The sequence below is a fragment of the Cricetulus griseus genome, chromosome 6 (assembly GCF_003668045.3).
Source record: "Cricetulus griseus strain 17A/GY chromosome 6, alternate assembly CriGri-PICRH-1.0, whole genome shotgun sequence".
Classification (NCBI taxonomy): domain Eukaryota; kingdom Metazoa; phylum Chordata; class Mammalia; order Rodentia; family Cricetidae; genus Cricetulus; species Cricetulus griseus.
The window spans coordinates 38997645-39018146 of NC_048599.1; the positions used below are offsets into that span (position 1 = coordinate 38997645).

Genomic DNA, 20502 nt, shown 5'->3' on the forward strand with positions numbered 1-20502 from the left:
CTCTATTTAGAAAGTACTTAAAACAAACAAAAAAATCACAAAATTCAATACAGGAAATAAAAACAGAACTCTCCTCTACTTATCTATTCTAAATGTAGTTGACATTTTTATTTTTTGCCTAATTAGACTCACACCATCAGTTTTCTCCAAATGATTCATCTGACATTTCCCCAAAGTAGTAAGTAGAATAACCACAAAGGGAGAATTCACTATGTTCAAAAGAGCATAAATCTTAGAAGTATGAAACAAACACTCATTCACCATTTTCATCTTGGTGCATAGTTATATTTGTGAAAGACACATGGCTACTACTTGAACTTACTTATAGAAACCAATATTTTGGTTTTAACAGCATGATAAAGAATGAAAATCTCTCTGAATCTTTACATTGTTGAATACTTACTGTCACAGCTGAAAGCTTTTTTAGCTTTTAGTACACAAATTTTCTACAAATATGTGTTTGCTACTTTACTGCAGGACACCTTAACTACAGCGTGTAAATGACACAAGTGTACTTGAGAATGATTAACTCTTTCAACTTCTTTATTGTTTTATTAAAAAATAAATCTCTGGAGTTAATTATTAGGGAATAAACCTGAGAGATCCATGAAGCGACAGAGAAATGATCACCTACTCTCTTTTCTACCTTCTCCGATTGAAAAGGCCACATATCTCCTTAGGCCCCTCCTCGTTCCTCCTGAGTAGGCCAGAAAACTCCATGGCCTCTCTAGCCGGTTTAGTGTAGACTCTGCCCTCTGTACCAAGGTCCAACTCCATTGGCAGTCTTGGAGCAGCAGTGCAAACAAATCTCCATCAACACTTATCTACATGAGGGAATCTTCGAAAGCTGTTTGCTCTAAAGCTGTTTCCTTGTTAGAGGGAGGTCTAGAAGATTCAGGAAGTAAATACAAGGCTCAGGAAGGTCCCGAAACTAAAATTTATAAGGTTCCTGGCCAAGCTTATAAAAACAGTAAACAATTGCTTGAGTTGGAGAGTTTCATTTTGACTCATTGATACATTTGTCCATAGTTGAGCTCTTCTCTCTATTTACATTCCTTTCCAATATTACTGGCTGCAGTAAGTAGTAGGTTCTGTCGATTTACTTTAAGTTCTCAAGCTGTCATCACTGTGCTGTGTATGTTTGCAGCAGTATTGAAGGGGTAAAAGAAACTTAATTTAGCATGAAGATTAACACTTTGCTGTTAAGGGATATTGAGAAAACTTTGAGACAGCTTTTATTTTATTTTAAATATGCCTTTAAAAGAAGAATATAGTTGTTCTCTGATTTCTACCATTGAGGGTTCAGTGAAATATTAAATTTGAAGTTAGAACCTGCTCACCGCACTGTTCCTTTTAATTATGTTTGTGATACATGTCTTAAGGACAAAAGTAAAGACATTGGCAAGACTATTTTTATAGTTAATTTGTAATAAGCTCTAGACTCTGAATAAAACATTACAAATTCCTACAACTTAAAAAAAACTAATGGTCTGACAGCTTGATTCCTCTGTGGAATGATGACTTCTGGTGTACGTGTGTGTATGTATACATATATTTTACATATACCCAGTTATGAGATATAAGTTCCTAGATTTAACAACTCATATTTTAGCTAAGGAAGTCATATTTGGGGAAAATATCATTTATAACATTTGCACCATCAAAAATGACAAAAATTCATTATTTTTATAGATTCAGATAGCTAATGTAGACTATTGGGGATTTATTTCAGTCATTAGCATTGACAGACTACAAGGAAGCTTTAATTGTTTTGCTTTGAGATTTCTGCTAAGAAAAAAGAGGAAGCCCAGCATTGGTGGCACATGCCTTTACTCCCAGCACTCGGGAGGCAGACGCAGGCAGATCTCTGTGAGTTTCAGGCCACCCTGGTCTCCAGAGTGAGTTCCAGGACAGCCTCCAAAGCCACAGAGAAACCCTGTCTCAAAAAAAAAAAAAAAAGTAAAACAGAATAGTAAGTTAGGATTTCCTTGACATTTGCCATGTTCCCTTTTCTTCAGAGAATATCTGTTGAAATCCAGCAAAAGTCTGCTTTACCACACAGAAGACCATAATTGATATTTTGGATTTTTACCTACTAGAAATGCTTAGGATATCAAGACATCCCTACAAAGGTTATTGAAAAAGGATACTTGGCTGTTGTCTTTACTATGGAAAAGATAAGCCAGAGTCATCCCTTTATAAACCTAAGCGGAACATATCTATGCAAGGGTTGGGGTTAATTGTACGTTAATCTGTAGGGTGGGTGCCTTGGTTAGGGTTTCTGTTGCTGTGAAGAGACAGGATGACCACAGCAACTCTCATAAAGGAAAACAGTTAAATGAGGTGGCAGCTTTCAGTCCAGAGATTCAATCCATTATCATCAGGATGGGGAGCATCGAAGCATGCAAGTAGACATGGTGCTACCTATATCTTGATTCGAAGGCAACAGGAAGTGGACTGTAACTCTGGGGGGTGGTATCTTGAGCATATATGAGACCTTAAAGCCCACCTCCACAGTGACACACTCCAACAAGACTACTCCTATTCCAACAGGGCCACATCTCCTTATAGGGCCACTCCCTTCGAACTTATGGTGGTCAATGCATTCAGTGTGCCACAGTGGGTTTCCCTCTTAACACAGTACCTCCCGTGCCCTGGAAGAGATGTGTCTGAGATATCAAGTGCCTTACTATCAGCTGTAGAGTAGTGCAGCTCAGATTTAGACCACAGACTCTGGACTCCAGTGCTCACACTTTTAACCACTTAATTACTGTCGTAGTTAGGGATTCTATTGCTGCAACAAAACACCATGACCAAAAGGCAAGTTGGAAAGGGTTTATTCAGCTTACATTTCCATAGCACTGTTCATCATTGAAGGAAGTTAGAACAGGAACTCAAACAGGGCAGCATCCTGGAGAACCTGATGCAGAGGACATGGAGAGATGCTGTTTACTGGCTTGCTTCCTCTGCCTTGCTCAGCATTCTTTCTTATAGACCTCCCACCAGACAAGGGATGGAACCATCCACAATGGGCTGCACCCTACCCCATCAGTCACTAATTAAGAAAATACCTTACAGCCAGATCTTTTAAAGGTATTTTCTCAATTGAGGTTCACTCCTTCAGATAACTCTAGTTTGTATGTTGTGTTGACATAAGACTAGCCAGCACAACTGACCACATGTCTACTTGACACATAAATGCATCAGGTAAGCCACATCTTTCCTTTCTATTCATTCCAAGATCTCACATTAGAAACATAAATAACTTTAAAAGTTCTGCAGTCTCTACAAATTCAAACACATTAATATTTCAGTCTATTTAAAAATATCCAATTTGTCTAAAAATCGAAAATCTCTTATAAAAGTTCAGAGTCTTTCATCATGGGCTCCTGTAAAAATCAAAATTAAATACCTTCTTCAAGAGGGAAGAACCAGGGCACAGTCACAATCTAAACCAAACAAGACAACCTTTAACAGTATAAATAAATCAGTGTCCAATTCTCTGGTATTTACTCACAGTCTTCTGGGCTCCTCCAAAGAGCTTGGGTCACTTCTCTGGCTCCACCCTCTGTAGCACACATCTTGGCTTATAGGCTCCGGCTGGCTTCCCACTCCACTGCTGCTGCTTTTCTTGGTAGTCGTCCCATGGGTACTGGTATCTCCAAAATGGTGTAGTCTTCTGCTCCAACTGAGCTGCAGTTTTACTAGTAGCCTCTCATAGACACTCTCCATGGTGCCAATCCTACGCTTGTTTACATGATCCGGTTGTGGGCCTTCAACTAACACTGAGGCTGCTCCTTCATCAGTGGCCTCTCCTGGCCTCTCCTGGCCTCTCACAGTGCCAAGCCTGAGCTGCTCTCAATGACCCTTTCATGCCTTCAAACTCAGTACCACCTGGGTGACTCCTACACTACCAAGCTCAGCCCCCACCACAAGATACAACTTCTGTTTCTTCTGTAATACAACTTGTGTGTTCTGACCCTGAGGAAATGCATCCCAGAAAACTTCAATGCTGGGCTCTTCTCAATTACTGCTAATGTCTTAGCTCCAGGTAACCAGCATCAATTTTCCCAGTAATATATAAAGGTTTCACTTCAGTGTTGCTAGTCTCTTGTTAATTATGGTTGACTCTTCAACACCAGCTGACCAGAATGACACAATCTCAATTCAAAATAGCAAACAGGTCCCTTTAGAGTCTTTAAATTTCCTTCTGCCACCACGTCACAAGCCAGGCCTCCATCCTCTGCACTGCCCTCTACATTCTTATCTTCCATTGCTTTTCTTGCCCAAAGTTCCAAAGTCCTTCCACAGTCATCCCCAAAACATGGTCAGGCCTGTCATAGCTATACTCAACTATGCTGGTACTAACTTGTCTTAGTTATTGTTTCTGTTGCTGCAACAAAACAACATGACCAAAAGGCAAGTTGAGGAGGAAAGTGTTTAATCAGCTTGAACTTCCACAGCACTGTTCATCACTGAAGGAAGCCAAGACTGCACTGCATGGTGGTTTGAAAGAAAACTTCCCACAAAGGGAATGACACTATTAGATTTGACCTTGTTGGAGGAAGCATGTCACTGTGAGGGTGGACTTTGAGGTTTCTTTTGCTCAAGCTTCCCTCAGTGTGACATGGAGACTACTTTCTGTTGTCTGCATGTCAAGATGTAGGACACTTGGCTACTTCTCCAGCACCACATCTGCCTGCACACTACAACGTCATCCCATGATGACCTCTGAAAATGTACACTACTCCAATTAAATGCTTTTCCTTTATAAGAACTGCTATGGTCTTGAGGTCTCTCCACAGCAATAGAAACTATAACTAAGACAGACAGGAGCTCAAACAGGATAAGATCCTGGAGGCAAGAGGCCAAGATGGGGTGCCTGTTTACTGGCTTGGTCCTTTGACTTGTTCAGCCTGCTATCTTGTAGAAAACCCAGGCCCACCAGCCCAAGGATGGCACCCCCACACACACACACACACAATAGGGCACTACCCCATCAATCACTAATTTAGAAAATGCCTTATAGCCAGATATTCTGGAGACATTTTCTCAATTGAAGGTCTTTTCTTTTAAATAACTCTAGTTTGTGTGTGAAGTTAACATAAGACTAGCCAACACAGTTATTATAGGTGTGCATTTGTGAATTTCAGCTTTAAAATTCTTGTTAAAGAGAGAGAGAAAAAAAAGCTTGGGTAAGATCACCAAGAGAGTGAGTACAAACAGAAAGGAAGAGACTTGACTCCTGGATCTTTCACATTTATATATTGGGGAATGAAGAAGACCTAGCAAAGGACACTGATATGTGACCAGTGCAAAAAAAAAAAAAAAAAAAAAACAGTTAGGTTCAGAGAGGAGAATTCAACTCTACTCAGTCCTGTGGGGATATTTCAATTTCAATTTGCACTCATCTGTGCTGAGGAGTAGAGTAAGGACATCTTCAGATCCTCAAATGACATACACTTGACTAGTTATTTTTATTCCTGTGTTCAACATTAAAGCATCCTGCTACATAATTAAAAAATAACAAGAAGAGGTGTCTAATCCTGGTCCTGAAACTTCAGAGAGCTATTCTGCTACTCCAAATTTAGTGTTCTTAACACTGAGCTGTGATTTGTTTCTGCCTAGTTGTGATTGTGTAGAATATATACTGATTTGTAAAATTTAGTATTTCCTTTAAAATGTGTTCCTTTTCAAATATTTAGAAAATAAGAATAAAGAGTATTTTAAAAATCAGAACAAAGGGTCAATGAGATGGCTCAGCACTTGCCAGCAAGCTTTATAACCTGAGTTTGATTCCCAAGACCCACATGGTGATCTGAGAGAACCAACCAGCTCATGCAAATTGTCCTCTGACCTACACATCCCCATCACCGAATATGTTTACATATGCATGAGCACTCTCACACATGACTACACACAGAGAGAAACACATACTAAATAAATATAATACAATATTAATCAGAGTAAAGATTATAAACTGTCTCCAGATCTCAGAACTTACCATTAATGTGACATCAAGTGTGTGTCTCTACATAACCTGTACAGTATACCCACTGACTGAGTCCCGTCTGCCCTGCCTGAGGCAGGGAGGGACAGCTTTGCTCCTCTGTGGCAGTCTAAGTCCATGTCCTGAAAAGTCCAGTCCAGTGAAAAGCCCAGTCTCCTGCCTGCATCAGACACTGGTGCTTCAGGTGTTGCTAGATCTTGAGATTATTCTAAGATCATTTCTTCTAAAGCTGGGATTTTTTCCCAAGGAAAAGGGGAAGCAAACTTCTAGAATGGATTGTGATTTTAATTGGTTCTTATCAAGGCTGATAAAAACCAAGAACATGGGTTCAAAGAGATTTCATTGATACAAAACATGTAGATTTAGATATATGGGATTTAAAAGTCTTTTAAATTTTACAAGGTCTTAATGCATGTCAGAATCAACTCAATATTGTTGAGTTAGTTTAAAAACAATTTTTTAACCTATAAGGAAGTTGAATCCCAGAGAACTAGTAACTAGAGATTATCTAACCTGTCAGTAGTAGCCCATAACTCGTTCTGAGTCAAAGAATCATTCTAAACAGTTAAAGTTTGTGGTAGTAGCTTTTCTAAGCAAGCCATATTTCATGCTGAAAAACTTTTGGGCATGTGCCACTGCAATAAAGGTGTGTCTCCAAGTTAGATTTAGAACCTTTGGGGCTAGGGCATTGTGGGAGTAGACAGCCCTAAATTTGGAGTCCAGACACATTCATTCATGATTCAATTTTTCCACTTCCTCTCTGAACATAAGAAAACCACAGTACCATTCTATCTTGCTCATTTCTCTTTTTTTTTTTTCCTTGAAAAAAAAAATAGGTGTAGCATACGTCTGTCTACCAGTAGTGGTATTTTGAGATTTCATTGATTCCAAAGCAGCATGGACTCTGCAACATATATAATTATAGGGATCTCTTATTTCTAGTAAGATTTCACAAGGGACTGGTTTTTACATCCTATAAAGATAAATTGCTCTAGAGTAAGGTCCATGTGTGCTCTATTCCACTGTCCCCTATTAAGAGTACAGAGTAAATATTTGCTAAGTGGTGGAAAGCTTTTTTATCACCTTTAACAAAGGAAATATTCAGGATAAATCTCCATATGAATGGATAGTTTACTGTAGTGTTTGCCACATTTTGTGGGCTGCCTCACATGGCTTTCAAGTGAAAACTGGGAGGGAATTCTTCTGTGAGGTTGCCTCTAATCGAAGTGTGGTGTCAGCAGACATGGTAAGAGAAGAAACCATAGCAGCTCTGGGGCTGGGACATGCTGTTCTCATCAAGCAGAATTTTCATCTTATTTTAAGATTCTGTGGACATGATTTTCTATGTGAGAACAATAGAACATGTTACCCTTTCTGTAGCCTTGTTTCAGTGCTAACAATGAAATTTACCATAATACTGTCTTTGTGCTTCATCCACATTTGCCAGTACATCTTTTATGTCATGGATACTTTGCATGTGGAAAATGAGATAGGGAAAGCATACAGCAAAATAAAGAATGTACGGCGTCAATTCCTCATTTTGTTGTTATTTCTGATTTGTTGAGTATAGGAATAATGTCTTCACATTGCTCTTTCTTACTTTTTACTTTTAATTTAAGACAATAATGAAATTTCTTTTTATTCATTGATGGGTAAATGAAAGCTAGACAAAGCTAGCATCTTAGGGTGTTAAAATCCTGAGTGCTGGGGCTAGAGAGATGGCTTAGTGGTTAAGAAGAACACTGGTTGTTCTTCTGGAGGACCCAGATTCAATTCCCAGCACCCATACGTCAGCCCACAACCATCAAAAACTCCAGTGGTAGGGGATCTGATGTCCTCTTCTGGCTTCCATGGGCACCAGGTATGCACACGGTACATACACATACATTCAAGCAAAATAAAATTAAAAATATAAAAATAAAAACTTAAGTGCTATAAAGATCATTACTCGGTCTTCATTTTACAGTACTTAGTATCTACCACGAATGTTCAGAGTCAAGTGAATACCTTCATCTTTCAGCCTGCCTATAAGTTCTTATTCTATAAGATATACATACCATTTTAGAGTATACTAAGGAAGTTTATGTGCAGTTGTCAGCTAGCAGAGGACATCTGCTTTCATGATGAGGTCTGAAGTCCAAACTATTTTTAGTTAACTACATTCCGAGGTTTAATGCCGCACACAAAGAATGCTCAGAATATACTTATTCACAAGTCATGTCTCCTTGAAAGACAGCTCTTGAAAGAGATGGGCAGGAACTTCTGGGAAACCATTGGGGGTGGTAGTGTCTCTTGATTCAAGTCATTGAGAGACAGCGGAGGCAGGATGGCTCACAATAGAACCATGCTAACCAGACACAACTTCTCTCTGCAGTTGCTTTTTAATTGTCTATAATGTTGCCAGCAAAAGAATACTGAGAGTTACTGTTATTGCGTCAAGTATGAGTTGACTATGGTGGGCCTGGAGACTTGATTCAGCAGGTAAAGGCACTTGTCACACAGACTGGCAACCTCAGTTCAATCCCCAGAGCCCTTATGAAGGTGGAAAGAGAGGATGAGTTACAGAAGTTGCCCTCTTACCTGTATATGTGTGCTGTGGCTTGCCCTCCCCCCACCAAAAGTACTTTTAAAAAATAAAAATACCAATGTTAAGGGTGTAAGGTGTTTAGCCAGTAGTACAGTCTCAATAAATGAGATTCGTGTTGCCCAAGTAGCAAAGTGGAAAATAAAGAAGAGAAATTTAACTTGAATTTAAAGAGTTGTTACTCTGTAAACATACATATTGTTCCAGGTTATATTTTGAAAGCTCATGTGGCACTATCATTACATGAAAAAAATAGAAGTCCTGGGGCTTGATGATTTAAAAATACCTTTTAACAACACATGATAAAATGGTAGAGGAAGGGAGTTATCTTTCTCTACAGAAGGATATGCTAATGAAAGAGTAAGCTTGTTAACTGCCCACATCTTATCAAGCCAGAGTCCTGCTTTCCAGAAGGAAAGCACACATGCAAACAAGTTTGTTCTGGTGTTTCCCAAATTTCTCCTGCTGTTGAATTCATCACAATCTGACAAAGGTAGCAACCCAACAGATATACAAGCATACAGCCCCTACTTGATCATGACTTTGGCTGCTGGTGTCTCTAGTACTCTCTGGAACATATAATCCAAGAGAGGACAATGATACCATTTCTATATTTTATATAGATATTTGGAAATATATAGACTTTCATTTTTATTGAGGGCCTACAACTTCAATATCTTGATTATTTCAAAATGAAGCACTCTTATTACTCTAATCAAAAACACTAAAATATAAAAATTAGTAAGTTTTAGATGTCAAATTTGCAATTATCATTCAGCCGATTTTGCCCTCCTATATCTCCTCCCACACACACACTTTTGAAAAGAATTCATCATTCACTTAACATATGCTGTGTTCCTAATCCTGTGCAGGCTGTCCTTTAGGTGCCAATGAGAAAAGAGTGTACAGGTGGATGAAGTTCCCTTTCTTTGTGGAACTTCTATTCGAGAAGACACCTGTGATGAATGAGTAAGCAGTCATGATTGGTTAAATAATGGTAAGGCCGTGTCAACTACTGAAGTAGAAAGGTTGATGATAGTAAAACTTAGATGGGTGGCCTGAGTGAACGTTTTAGAGAAGGTTGCTTTTGAGCAAATATCTGGCAGAAATGAATAAGAGATGTACATCAGTGCTAGAAGGAAAAATTTAGCAGTGAGAACATTACATAGTCCTGATGCAGCTATGTGCTGTGTAGTTGAAGACTGGTAAGAAAGCAAAGGAATGGTGGAGGAGAGAACAGGAAACTTTTGAGATTAGAGATGGTAGAGACTGAAGCCTATGGACATCATTGCTGGCTTTAACCTTCTCATTTTGAAGTCTCTATAGATTATGGTCTGAATTTTCTCCCCCAGAATTTGTATTCATTGATCACTTTGTTGATTTAATATTGTATTCTGTCCTTCCAACAATGTTCCATGCCATGAGGTGATTTGTCAGCATTCTCCCAACTACAGGTTAGCTGATAGTCTTAAAATTGTGGTAGATTGCATGTTTGAACAGTAATATTTAATATTTATTGATACATGCTTTTTTTGTATTCACCATCTCATATAGTCCTTACCAGCTTTATGATGAATGTTACACTGTATTCATTAGTGTGGAAACCCAGGTAGTTAAGTAACCAACAGAGTTCACATAGTATGTGCAGAGGCCTGGCTTGTGTTAGTTAAGATAACAAAAGTTACTGTAACAAGCAAACTTCCTAGTGCATAATTACTTAAACATAATGGAAGTATATGTAATGATAACTCTTTCCGCCAGCCACCCGAGCCCCACCGCCAAGCTAGGGCCCCAAAATAACACACAGAGTCTTATATTAATTACAGTGCTGTTGGCCAATGACTAGCATTTCTTATATGCTAGCTCTGTCTTAAGTATCAACCATAACCATTAATCTATATATTTTATAAACACTTTCCTTGTCAAGGATGCGTCCTTATGCCTTATGTGTCTTCTCTTCCCGGGACTCACATGGCAACTCTATCTTTACTACATTTCCCAGAATCCCCCTCCTCTTCTAGTCCCACCTAATTTGCTTCCCTATTTGCCAGCATTACTTTATCAACCAATAAGACAAACATATACACAGAAGGACTTCCCCCATCAAGTGTATTTCTCATTTATGTAAGATGAAAAATTGAGGTTTCTGATTGGCAAAGGCTCTTCTCTTATTGGTCATGTGGCAGTCCCAGGCTCCTGTCTTCACAAACATCAAGATTATCCAAAACTGATAGAGCTGGGGCACAGGAAGATCTTTGCTAGCCTTGTGATGGTGCATTTCACTATAGTAAACTGACCTTTCTGTCATGTAACCATACCTAACTGCAAAGGAGGCAGTTTTACCCATAAGAAAAAAAGATCTATCCAGGAAGCCAAGGCATTCTGAGTCTGTGCATAGCCATTATGATGCCTGTGTAGATTTTTGTGAAATTCATGTACTCTTAATCTTCATTGTGTTTTGAAATGCTAGTTTGTGAGTTTCTCCGCTGCCAAGTCTATTCCATGTGTCTTTTTTTTTTTCTTTGTTTGTAAATGCCTGTCTCACTTTGACTGTAGTATCTTAACTCAAGTTTCCTACATTAAAAAGAAAAGGAAGACCAAGCCCCATAATTTCAAAACCAGTGAATGAAATATTTCTGAGAGATCATTTTTATTGTGTCTGCCTCAGTATGTTTTCCTAACTCCACCAAAGTAGGGTAATGACTTAATGGTCATCCTTTGACTATTCTGGATGATCCTACAAGTCTAAAAGTAGAAGCATGGCTGTGTGTGGAGAGGCAGAGAATCAAAATATAATGACTAAATAAAGGCTTTCTAACTTTTAAAATTAAACTATGTGTTTAAAATTAAATCATGTGCTTGTAGCTTTCCTAGAAACTACAAAAGAGTAGGTACTGGGGTGTTCTTAAAAGATTTTAAAATGAATAATAGGAAGTAATCAGGTTCTCTTTAGATTGGATATCAAGTAATTAAATTTTTTTCTTTAAAATATCACTTTAGAATCCTGATGCCAAATGTATTTAGATTTTTAACGGGTAACAACCCTGAACACATTGGCTTTGAGCAGTCAGTCAGCTTATCATACTTCTTCAGGCTCCTTAACAGCAAGGGCCTGTGTGCTGCTCAAGGCATTGGCAAGAAACAGTGCAGCTGCATAGTCCCTGGACTCCACTGCTGAGGAGCTGTCTGAATGTGAGAAGCTTTCAACAATTTTCTCTGTTTCCCCAATTGGAAAAATTTAGTCCATGCTTTTTAAAAAGAAAAATTACTGTGGAGAAGTAGCTTGATTGACTTCTTACCTAAGCTGATGAGTCATACTAGTTCACACATCAGGATCCTCTGTGTACAAACACACCCTGGAAGGTGTGTTTGTTTGTCAGGCTTTGGAACAGGTATAGGGAATGCTGAGGTGCACATAAGTTGTCTCCATCTGACTCTCAATTAGCTGTAAAACTGAAAAAAAGAAGTCTGAATCAGGAGATGGATGAGAAATGCTCAAATGACTGTCACAGAGGTAGGGGAGCAGCTGCTTGTCTGAGTTGGTGACTAGAGGAAGTTTTTCCTGGATAGAGTCAGGATATACAATGGAGCCATCACTGTGTGATGAGACACAACCCCGGTGATGTGCTAGCTACATTCTCATTAGTTCTAAATTACAGTAAAATTGCCTTACTTAAAGAGCTGGAATTTACCTTGTGAAATTTCCTTTGCTTGTAAAAATACACAAGTTTGCGTAGTCCCTAAAGAGACTCAATTGAAAATTTTCTGGTGAGGGCTGAAAATGGTTTGATCCTCAAAGTGCTTGCCACACAAACAAGAGCCTCTGAGTTTGAATCCCCAGCACTGTAAAAATCTGGGTATGACAGCTTAGTCCCAGCTCTGGGGAGATGGAGAAAAAAGGATTCTTGGGCTCTGTTGGTCAGTTAGTCTGCCCTGTCTTTTAGTTCCAGGTTCAGTGAAAGTCCCTGCCTCAAAAAATAAGGTGTTGAGAGCTAGGGGAAGACACTTGGCATCATACTCTGGTCTCCACACATGCACACATAGATCCTACTGATTTTTGGTTAATCCTTTTAGTTTTAGTTGCTATGGCCTGAACCTACACAAACATATGCTTATTTGTTTTGTAGCCCAAGCTGGCATATAACAAATGCTTTTCTTGCCTCAACCTCCAAATTATTACACTTATGTGCCACCACAGTGCAGGCGGGAGGTGCCGTGTTCATTGTGGAAATGTACTATTTGGAGCCCCAAGTGGTTCAGTGGTTGCATGCCTGTGTTGATGACTGGTAGATGGTAGAAGGAATGAAATTCATTGGAATTTACTATCGTGGGATCCTTTTTGTTTAAGAAGACATTAAGTTAATAGGTGACACCCATGGAAAGCAAAATCCCATCCCCTAATGAATGTTATCAATGCTGAATGTTAGGAATTGTGAGAGTTGAGCTTTGTGCTTAGTGTGATATAGGTCACTGAGTAGCAAGGACAAACTCTCCCTCTCCTACTAGGTACTCTTCAGAGACTGAAGAAGCTTCATAAAAAGTTTATCTCAGGAATGATATATCCATGTGATAAGACAAAGCTTGCCTTCCAGGCATAATAATAATTCCAGATTCTTTGACTTGGCTACCAGAGGCTTAAATCTGGGAAGTAACATCAGGGATTACTGTATGTATAAGACCTGCCTTACCCAGCTTCATACTCCAGAGTCAACTTACCTTACTCCTGGACACAGCAGGTTGTCTCCCTACTTGCACATTCCCTATTCTCTAGACCTTCAAAGGTTGTTTAATTTCAGCTCTTCTTGTTGGACTTAGTCAAAAGAGTATGTCCATCTTAAAACTGAACCACCAAGCTTACTATTCAATCTAAAATACATACTTACTTCATTTGTGTTTCATGAAATCCTGTCAGTCCTGCCCTTGGCCAATTTACCAGCTTCAGCTAACAACCTCATCCTATAGCCTTGAATTCACTTTGCTTCAGTCCTTAGGCTAAGTTTATTTAGAGAAAGAGTTAGAGAGTAGTAGCTAAAGATTATGCACCCCCCACCACACTCACTCTCTCTCTTTCTCTCTCTCTCTCTCTCTCTCTCTCTCTCTCTCTCTCTCTCTCTCTCTCTCTCTCTCTCTCTCTCCCTCTGTTGAAAATCCTGACATTTATTTGTCCATTTGTCCCCTTGATTATGTAAAATCAAGTATTTGGAGCAATATTGACTATCTTTCTTGGATCCCAGCTTCCTTTAAGTGGTGTTGCAATGCTCAGCCTACAAATACCTACTATATAGTACACAGATGTTTTCTCTTAGCCTCTAGTCAGTGACCTATTTATGATTGTCCTCAGGAGAAATGCCACCTAGCTTCAGTGACAGAAATAGATGTTCTCAACCTGAGCACTTGACAGGCTGTGATCCAGTACACCACACAAACCACAAGGAAGCCATGCAGCACAGCCGAGGGCAGACTCCAGGAGAGACCTCTTTAGCCTCAATTTTGTGTTGTCAGTAATCCTGTTTTTTCCCTTACTGAATTTTCAATGTTATTTTATGTTATTTACTTATTTCTTTTGATTATCTGAGCTTTTATAAGCTACTTTAGTCATTGAAAGAATAAATGGCATCTGAAGAGAAATCCTATCATCATCATCATCATCATACAAAATATATACAGCTTACCCATTTTCAGGCAGCTGGAATGTGCTCTATGTAGTTGTCATCAGAACAACTCTTGGGAAATCCAGAATGTTCTGTGCTGTTTAGTTGTTGTTGTCTCCATCAGCTTTGCATCCCTATGACCTGGTGCTGTACTTGCCTGTAGCAGATCCCCAGTGAGCATCCCTGAGCAATTTAAAATAAATTGCTCTCTGTCTCTCTTACATGTTCCCACCATCACATCCAGTGGACACTGAGAAGCAAAGTGAAAACACGGTGTTCCTGAGTTGGCTTCCCATTTGTCTGTTGTGGGACCTTTGCTTGTACCTCTGACACTCTTTCTCTTTTTTTGCAGACTCACATTTCAAGACTCCCTCCTGGTGCTGTGGCAGGACAGTCAGTTGCAATCGAAGGTGGAGTTTGCCGCCTGGAGAGCCCAGTGAACTGACTCCAGGCTGAATAGAAAGTGTCTGAGAGGCATTTCAAAACCTGAGCTTTGGGCTATTTAATTGAAATGGGGTGTTTTATCTTCTTTGTTTTGTAATTCCTATTGCAACCTCGGGCACTGCTTGGGACACAAAGTGCTGCTATACTTAGTGCTGGTTGACACTCGAGTCTTTGATGGGTGAGTGGGAGCATGTGTGGTGTGTATTAGTGTACAGTTTGTGTGCTGGCTTTTCCCTGACGGGCTAGGATCTCCTCAAGTGTAACCTATGACAAAGACTGATCAAATCTTTACAAAAATGTGTGCTTTAACTGTTTACAAGTAAAGACTAAAGTTGTATAAAACTGTAATTTCATAAAAAGGTATGAACTATGGTTGACACAAGGTGTCTGAAGAGTGAATCTGCTTGTTTAAATGACTTGACCTTCATTGCAGTTCATTTAATAACGGTAATCAGTAATATGGTGTCAGTTTAAGTGGATGGTGTGGTAACTTAAACTGTTGTTCTTATCCCTCATACAGGGCATTTTTCCTTGAACACAGGATGGTTTCAGTGAAACAATCTAGTAGAGAATAAAGTCAGAACCTTTAAAGTAATAGTTTTATTGATGAAGTCTGTACTTCTTTCCTCAGCTGTTTGAAGCTTAAATATTGCATAGCTTTGCGCCGTGTGTACTGTATTATGAAAGAATTTGTAAAGAGAGTGTTCGGTACTGCAGTCTGAATGTGTGTATAATGGAATGTTATTTACAATGAAACACTGTAAATAAGAAAGCAAAGTTTATGGGAAAATTCAATATTATCTTTGTTTCTTGTTTAAATATATTTTTAAGATAAAGGAACAAAAATAAAAGAAGCATATTACTGGCTGTAGTGTGTGACTGCTTGTTGAAGACTAATCTTCTGTATCCGAGACTGGTGACTTGTGTTTTGTTTCCTTTGCAAAAAACGAATTAGATCACTACCCATCTTGCTGGCCTAGCCCCAGGAAGCTGCAGTCAACACTAAGAGAAAAGGAAGTCCAACATAAGATGATTGAAGTCTCAGTATAGAAGCACCTACAATTTCCACTGCAACTTGATAAAAATAACAAAGGGAATGAGCAGAAACACTTTGCTTTGAACAGTTGGAGTGGCAGCTGAAAGCTCAATGGTGGTGGCTGATAAATTGCTCCTTAATGTTCTATTTAGAGACTCTGGAGCCACATAAGAAAACCCAGACTTTCCTTTTATTTCTTCTTCTTCTTTTTTTTTTAATGTAAGAAGTGGTTATCAAGAAGATACTAAAGATAGACTCACTCACTCAGGGGGAGGAAGTTTCCCTGCAACATATAATCATGGCTCTGGGCGGTAACTGATAAAGCCTCAGATGAAATTATATACTTGGCATGGATGTATGGGCAAATTATAAAGGAAAGACAACCAAAATGAAGAGGGTGTAAATATGAGTGATTGGAGAGTTGCTGATTTATATTCCTTGTACAGGCAATTACATTTGTCTCGCTATGTTCTCGTAGACAGGTTGGTGCCATAGTATCTGTTTCTCATTCTTAATGAGGCCGAGAACTTAGTGAGAGATGGACTGACTGGTGGGAAGCCTTTGGTTTCAGATGCTTTAAAAGACCTGTTACCTGTTGGCAGGATTTTTTTTTTTTTTTGAGCTGGACTGGATCACATAAAACTATCAAGACATGTGGAGTCTGAAAATCCTCTGACTGATTTCACCAGGAATGCCAGTTCTTTCATCTCCCCCTGACTTACTCTATTCATATTTAAAAGTCTGAGTTTGTTTAAGATCCCTTTTTGAAGAGTGAAAACTGGCCAGCACAATAGGATACCACTCCCAGAACTGTCTGTCAAGACTATTCTCCAGGATTCTAAATACTTCTTTGTAAGAGATAATGTGGGGCTTGGAGGGGAAGACTGCTATGCAGAATCTTGACGGCAAAAATGAAGTGTACTTATAAATTCTTTCATTATACAGTCATGTTCCGTTTCTGGTAGTGAACCCAGAAGATATCAACAGATGTAAAATCAACTTCACGCACAAGTACGAAAGGTAGAAGCAGATGAGAAAATAACTTTATTCTCCAATTCACAGATATTACTCAGGCTCTCAAACTGTATTTTTTTTTTTAAGTAAGTGTACAGTTTTTGTTGGGCCACATTCCTAACTATTTTCCACAGCCACATGTGACCCCAGGGTTAGAAACGCCTGCAGAAGTGAGGGTTAAAAACCGCTCTTGGGTAGTCAGGTCAGTGACAGTCTGCAGGGAGATTCCGGTTCTTGATCCACCGGCCCACTATCAAGGAAGAGAAGAGAAAGGAGTGAGCGCAGGAGGCAGGAGGCGCCTCCTGGAGCACCCTTCCTCTCCCCCACAAGACTCTGGCACACCAGGGGCATGCTACCCGGTGTGGCCATGAGGTGGCAGCTTCCAGACACTCAGGGGCAGGAGCAAACTCTGGGAGGAGATGCTGTTGCTGAACTCAGTGCTGATTCACAACTGCATCGTGGGAAGTGGCTTGAAGTGAGTTGCCCCAAAGCAGGCGGCAGGCTGAGGTTGCCAGGTACTACAACACCCGGAGCAGTCAAATTGCCAGCCAATCATTCCTGTAGTTATTTTAGCCAACCTGGCCAGCCAGTCGACTTAGACTGTAGTTAATCCTTAGTCTAATCAGCTTGTCAGCCAGTCCTGTTGATTAAGGGCCTAGCAGGTCTTGTCAGAGTGTCAGTCTGTCATTAGTTCAATCAAGTCACCATTGGTCACCTGTTTTCTCCATTGGGCCCCCAGGTGGTATTTTGTTAGGTGGTCAGCAGGTGTCTTAGTCACTGTCCTATTGTGGTGAAGAGACACCATGCCCAAAGCAACTCATAAAAGAAAGCAGTTAGTTGGGGGCTTCCTTACAGTGTCAGAGGTTTAGTCCATTGTCCATTATCTTCATGTCGGGGAGCATGGAGGCTTGCAGGCAGTCGCTGGAGCAGTAGCTGAGAGCTACATCTTGATCCTGATGGTAATAAGAGAGAGGGAGCTCAAACTGTATTTTGAGAACCCTGCTTTTAATGTGGATGACCTAGACTATTATGCCTATATTCAATCGTTTTAGGAGCCAAGAATTAGATGCTCTAATCTCTTAGTACAATAAAACCTGGTCTGAATTCCTTAAGGCCATCACTGTAACCCTGGTCTGAGTTTGAAAGTAGTGCATCTCCAGGACTTGATGAGAGCCAGGCTATAAACACTCCTCATGCAGGTTAGTGCACTGTGCTCTCCAGGACAGTGGTGACCATGTGACCTTGTCATCCTTGCTTCTCCATGGGTCTGCCTGTGGCAGGCCCCTTCTTATATTTTGACCTCTTCTTCTAAATGTGAACTTGACCTGGGATATCTCCTTATATGCCTGTTGGAGTTATATCTGCAGCATGCATAAAGAAGTCCCAAATGTTAATTTACAGTGTTTCTTAGGAGAAAGGGGAAATAATTTTGGTTTACATATATGAGGGCATCTCCTTGGGCTGTTCACAATCCCTATAACATGATTGTTCTTTTGACATAGTGGATGAAGGGAAAGGATATTCTGTCTTGTTCCTGATTTTAATGAAAATACTTTGAATTTTCTCCATTTAGGATGATGTTGGCTCTGGGCTTCCTGTATATACCTTATATTATGTTGAGGTATGTCCCCTGCATTCCCATTTTTTCAGAACCTTTCTTATTGAATGAAGTTGATGTTTAAGACCTTTTATGTAGCTGATGAGATGGTCTTATGTGTTCTGTCCTTTAGTCTACTTATACAGTGGGTTGTTTATTCAGGGTCAGGTACAGTTTCAGGTTTGTTTAACCTCAATACAATGTTCAATTTACAAATATTGAACCATCCCTGCATCTCTGGGATGAAGTGGACTTGATCACAGTGGATAAATTTTTCATGTATTCTTGAATTTTTCTGATAGTTTTTTTTGATCCTAGAAATATATATTTTAAAGATGCACAAAAGCTAAATGGACATAGTATTAAACTGACTCCTGATGACTTACTGTTTCCTTATAGAATAGTACAACCCAGCCCTCATCAGAGAAACTTCTGTTTGCAGTAGATGGTAATCCACACAGAGACCCACAACTGACCTAGGTGTAGACAATAAGAGATTCAGCATCCTTAACCTTAAATTTGGCATCTCAGGATATCTCTGGGAAGCATAGAAACTTGTCCTGTCTCTGCGCACAGTAGGCTATAGGTATCAGAAAATTAGCACATCCCCAAAACAACTCCAGATGTGCCATCAAAGCTAAGGAAAACCTGCAACTGAGTCAGTTGGCAGGCCCTGTACTTCTGACATGTGAACATTTTTAAGGAGAAGAGCAACTTATCCAGGACTTCCACAAGGCCTGGTATGCATTTTAGAACAGCTCTAGAATTGTATTAACAGACATTGGAGGAAAGTTTACCCAAAGGCACATATTACTCTAAGGGACTTTAGAGCCCAAACTGGTTGCAGAGTACTATGCCATGAACACATCTCCATGATGACCATGCAATACCAACCTCAGATGAAACTCATTTCCAGGTGGCATCTTTCAGGCTGGGTGTGGAAGCACATGCCCATAAGCTCAGCAGTCAGCATGTGAGAGGCTAAGGCAGAAGGATCATGAGTTTAAGTTCAGCCAAAGCTACAAAGGGAGATCTGCCAGGAGGTTTTGTAAGAAGCTGTTGTTTTTAATTCTTGGATTAGAAGACCTCAAAGGCAATCTAGATGATAGCTGTTCTTCCTTCCTAGGAACATTGGCACAAGAGAAGATTGAGCCCAAAAGAAGTAAACCCTTGTGTATATTATAAACCTTTTATAGAATCCTGCTAAGAGGGAAAACCTATGATTGGGTGGATGTCATGGGCTATTAGTGAGAGTGAATGGCAGATTGGCAGTGTAAAATTATTCCTTTTAACTTCACATTTCTCTGGGACGTTAACAAGTAATCCACAGCCTCTCCTCAACATAGTTTAGGTACAGGTTCTGCGAGGTACTAGCCCAGATGTCTATGGTCAGAGACATTGACCCGACTGACCAGGCAGTTTTTCTTTTCCCACAAATGGCTGTCCAAAGGAAGAATTAAATCTAACATTGGCCAGGGCTTTTCTCCAAGGAGCCCACTCGGCCTCCAAAAGCCCATCAGCCAAGCCCTAGGTGGTTTACCATGACTAGTTGTGGAAAGTGTGGAGGGAACGTGAGCTTGGTGGTTTCTCCTTTACAGGATGCTGTTACCAAAGCCCTAAAACCACAGCAGGCAAAACCAGGGACAAGCAAGAGACCCTATCATGCTCAGCCATAAGGGCTTCTCTGATTAACAGTCTCAGAAGCTGGAAAGAAAAACTGAAATAACTCCTCTTACTTCTGTTGTTACATCACTAGCCAAAGAGTAACTCTTTGAGTAGCCTCTTTAAATCTTGAAAGAGCCATCAGTACTTAAGAGATAAGAAGATTTATTAAGAAAAACTTGGCGTCCACCTGCCTCATGTAGAAGTGATAAAATTTTAATTTTGTCCCCAAACTTTTTAGCCATGCCCTCCTCTCTAGTTAATGCTGATTCCATCCTCTAGGTACTCGGGCTGAAACTTTTGGGTCACCTGTTTGACAGTCCCATGGCTGAATAAGTCACCATAGACTTGTAATAGCTTTAAATGGTTTATTCTGTAACTAGGCTTGGCTTTCCTCTGTGTCTTTTCTGCTGTTCTTGCTGGTAGTCCCTGGTGTAGTATGCTCAGTTGGAGGGTGACATAGAGGTTGGACCCATCTAGCATACAGGTGTTTCATTCTTCCCA

At 39.9% G+C, this 20502-nt stretch overlaps 1 protein-coding gene across 7 annotated transcripts in view; it reads left to right on the top strand.

Moving 5' to 3' along the window:
- Positions 1-15556, top strand: part of Tasp1 (taspase 1) — a 207632-nt gene extending 192076 nt beyond the window's left edge. For all 7 annotated transcript variants that reach the window (XM_027421662.2, XM_027421665.2, XM_027421664.2 and 4 more), the window contains one exon: positions 14598-15556. In XM_027421662.2, coding sequence (XP_027277463.1) covers positions 14598-14690 — 93 coding nt within the window. In that variant the 3' untranslated portion in view covers positions 14691-15556. The remainder of the gene's footprint in view (positions 1-14597) is intronic.
- Positions 15557-20502: the final 4946 nt, after the last annotated feature.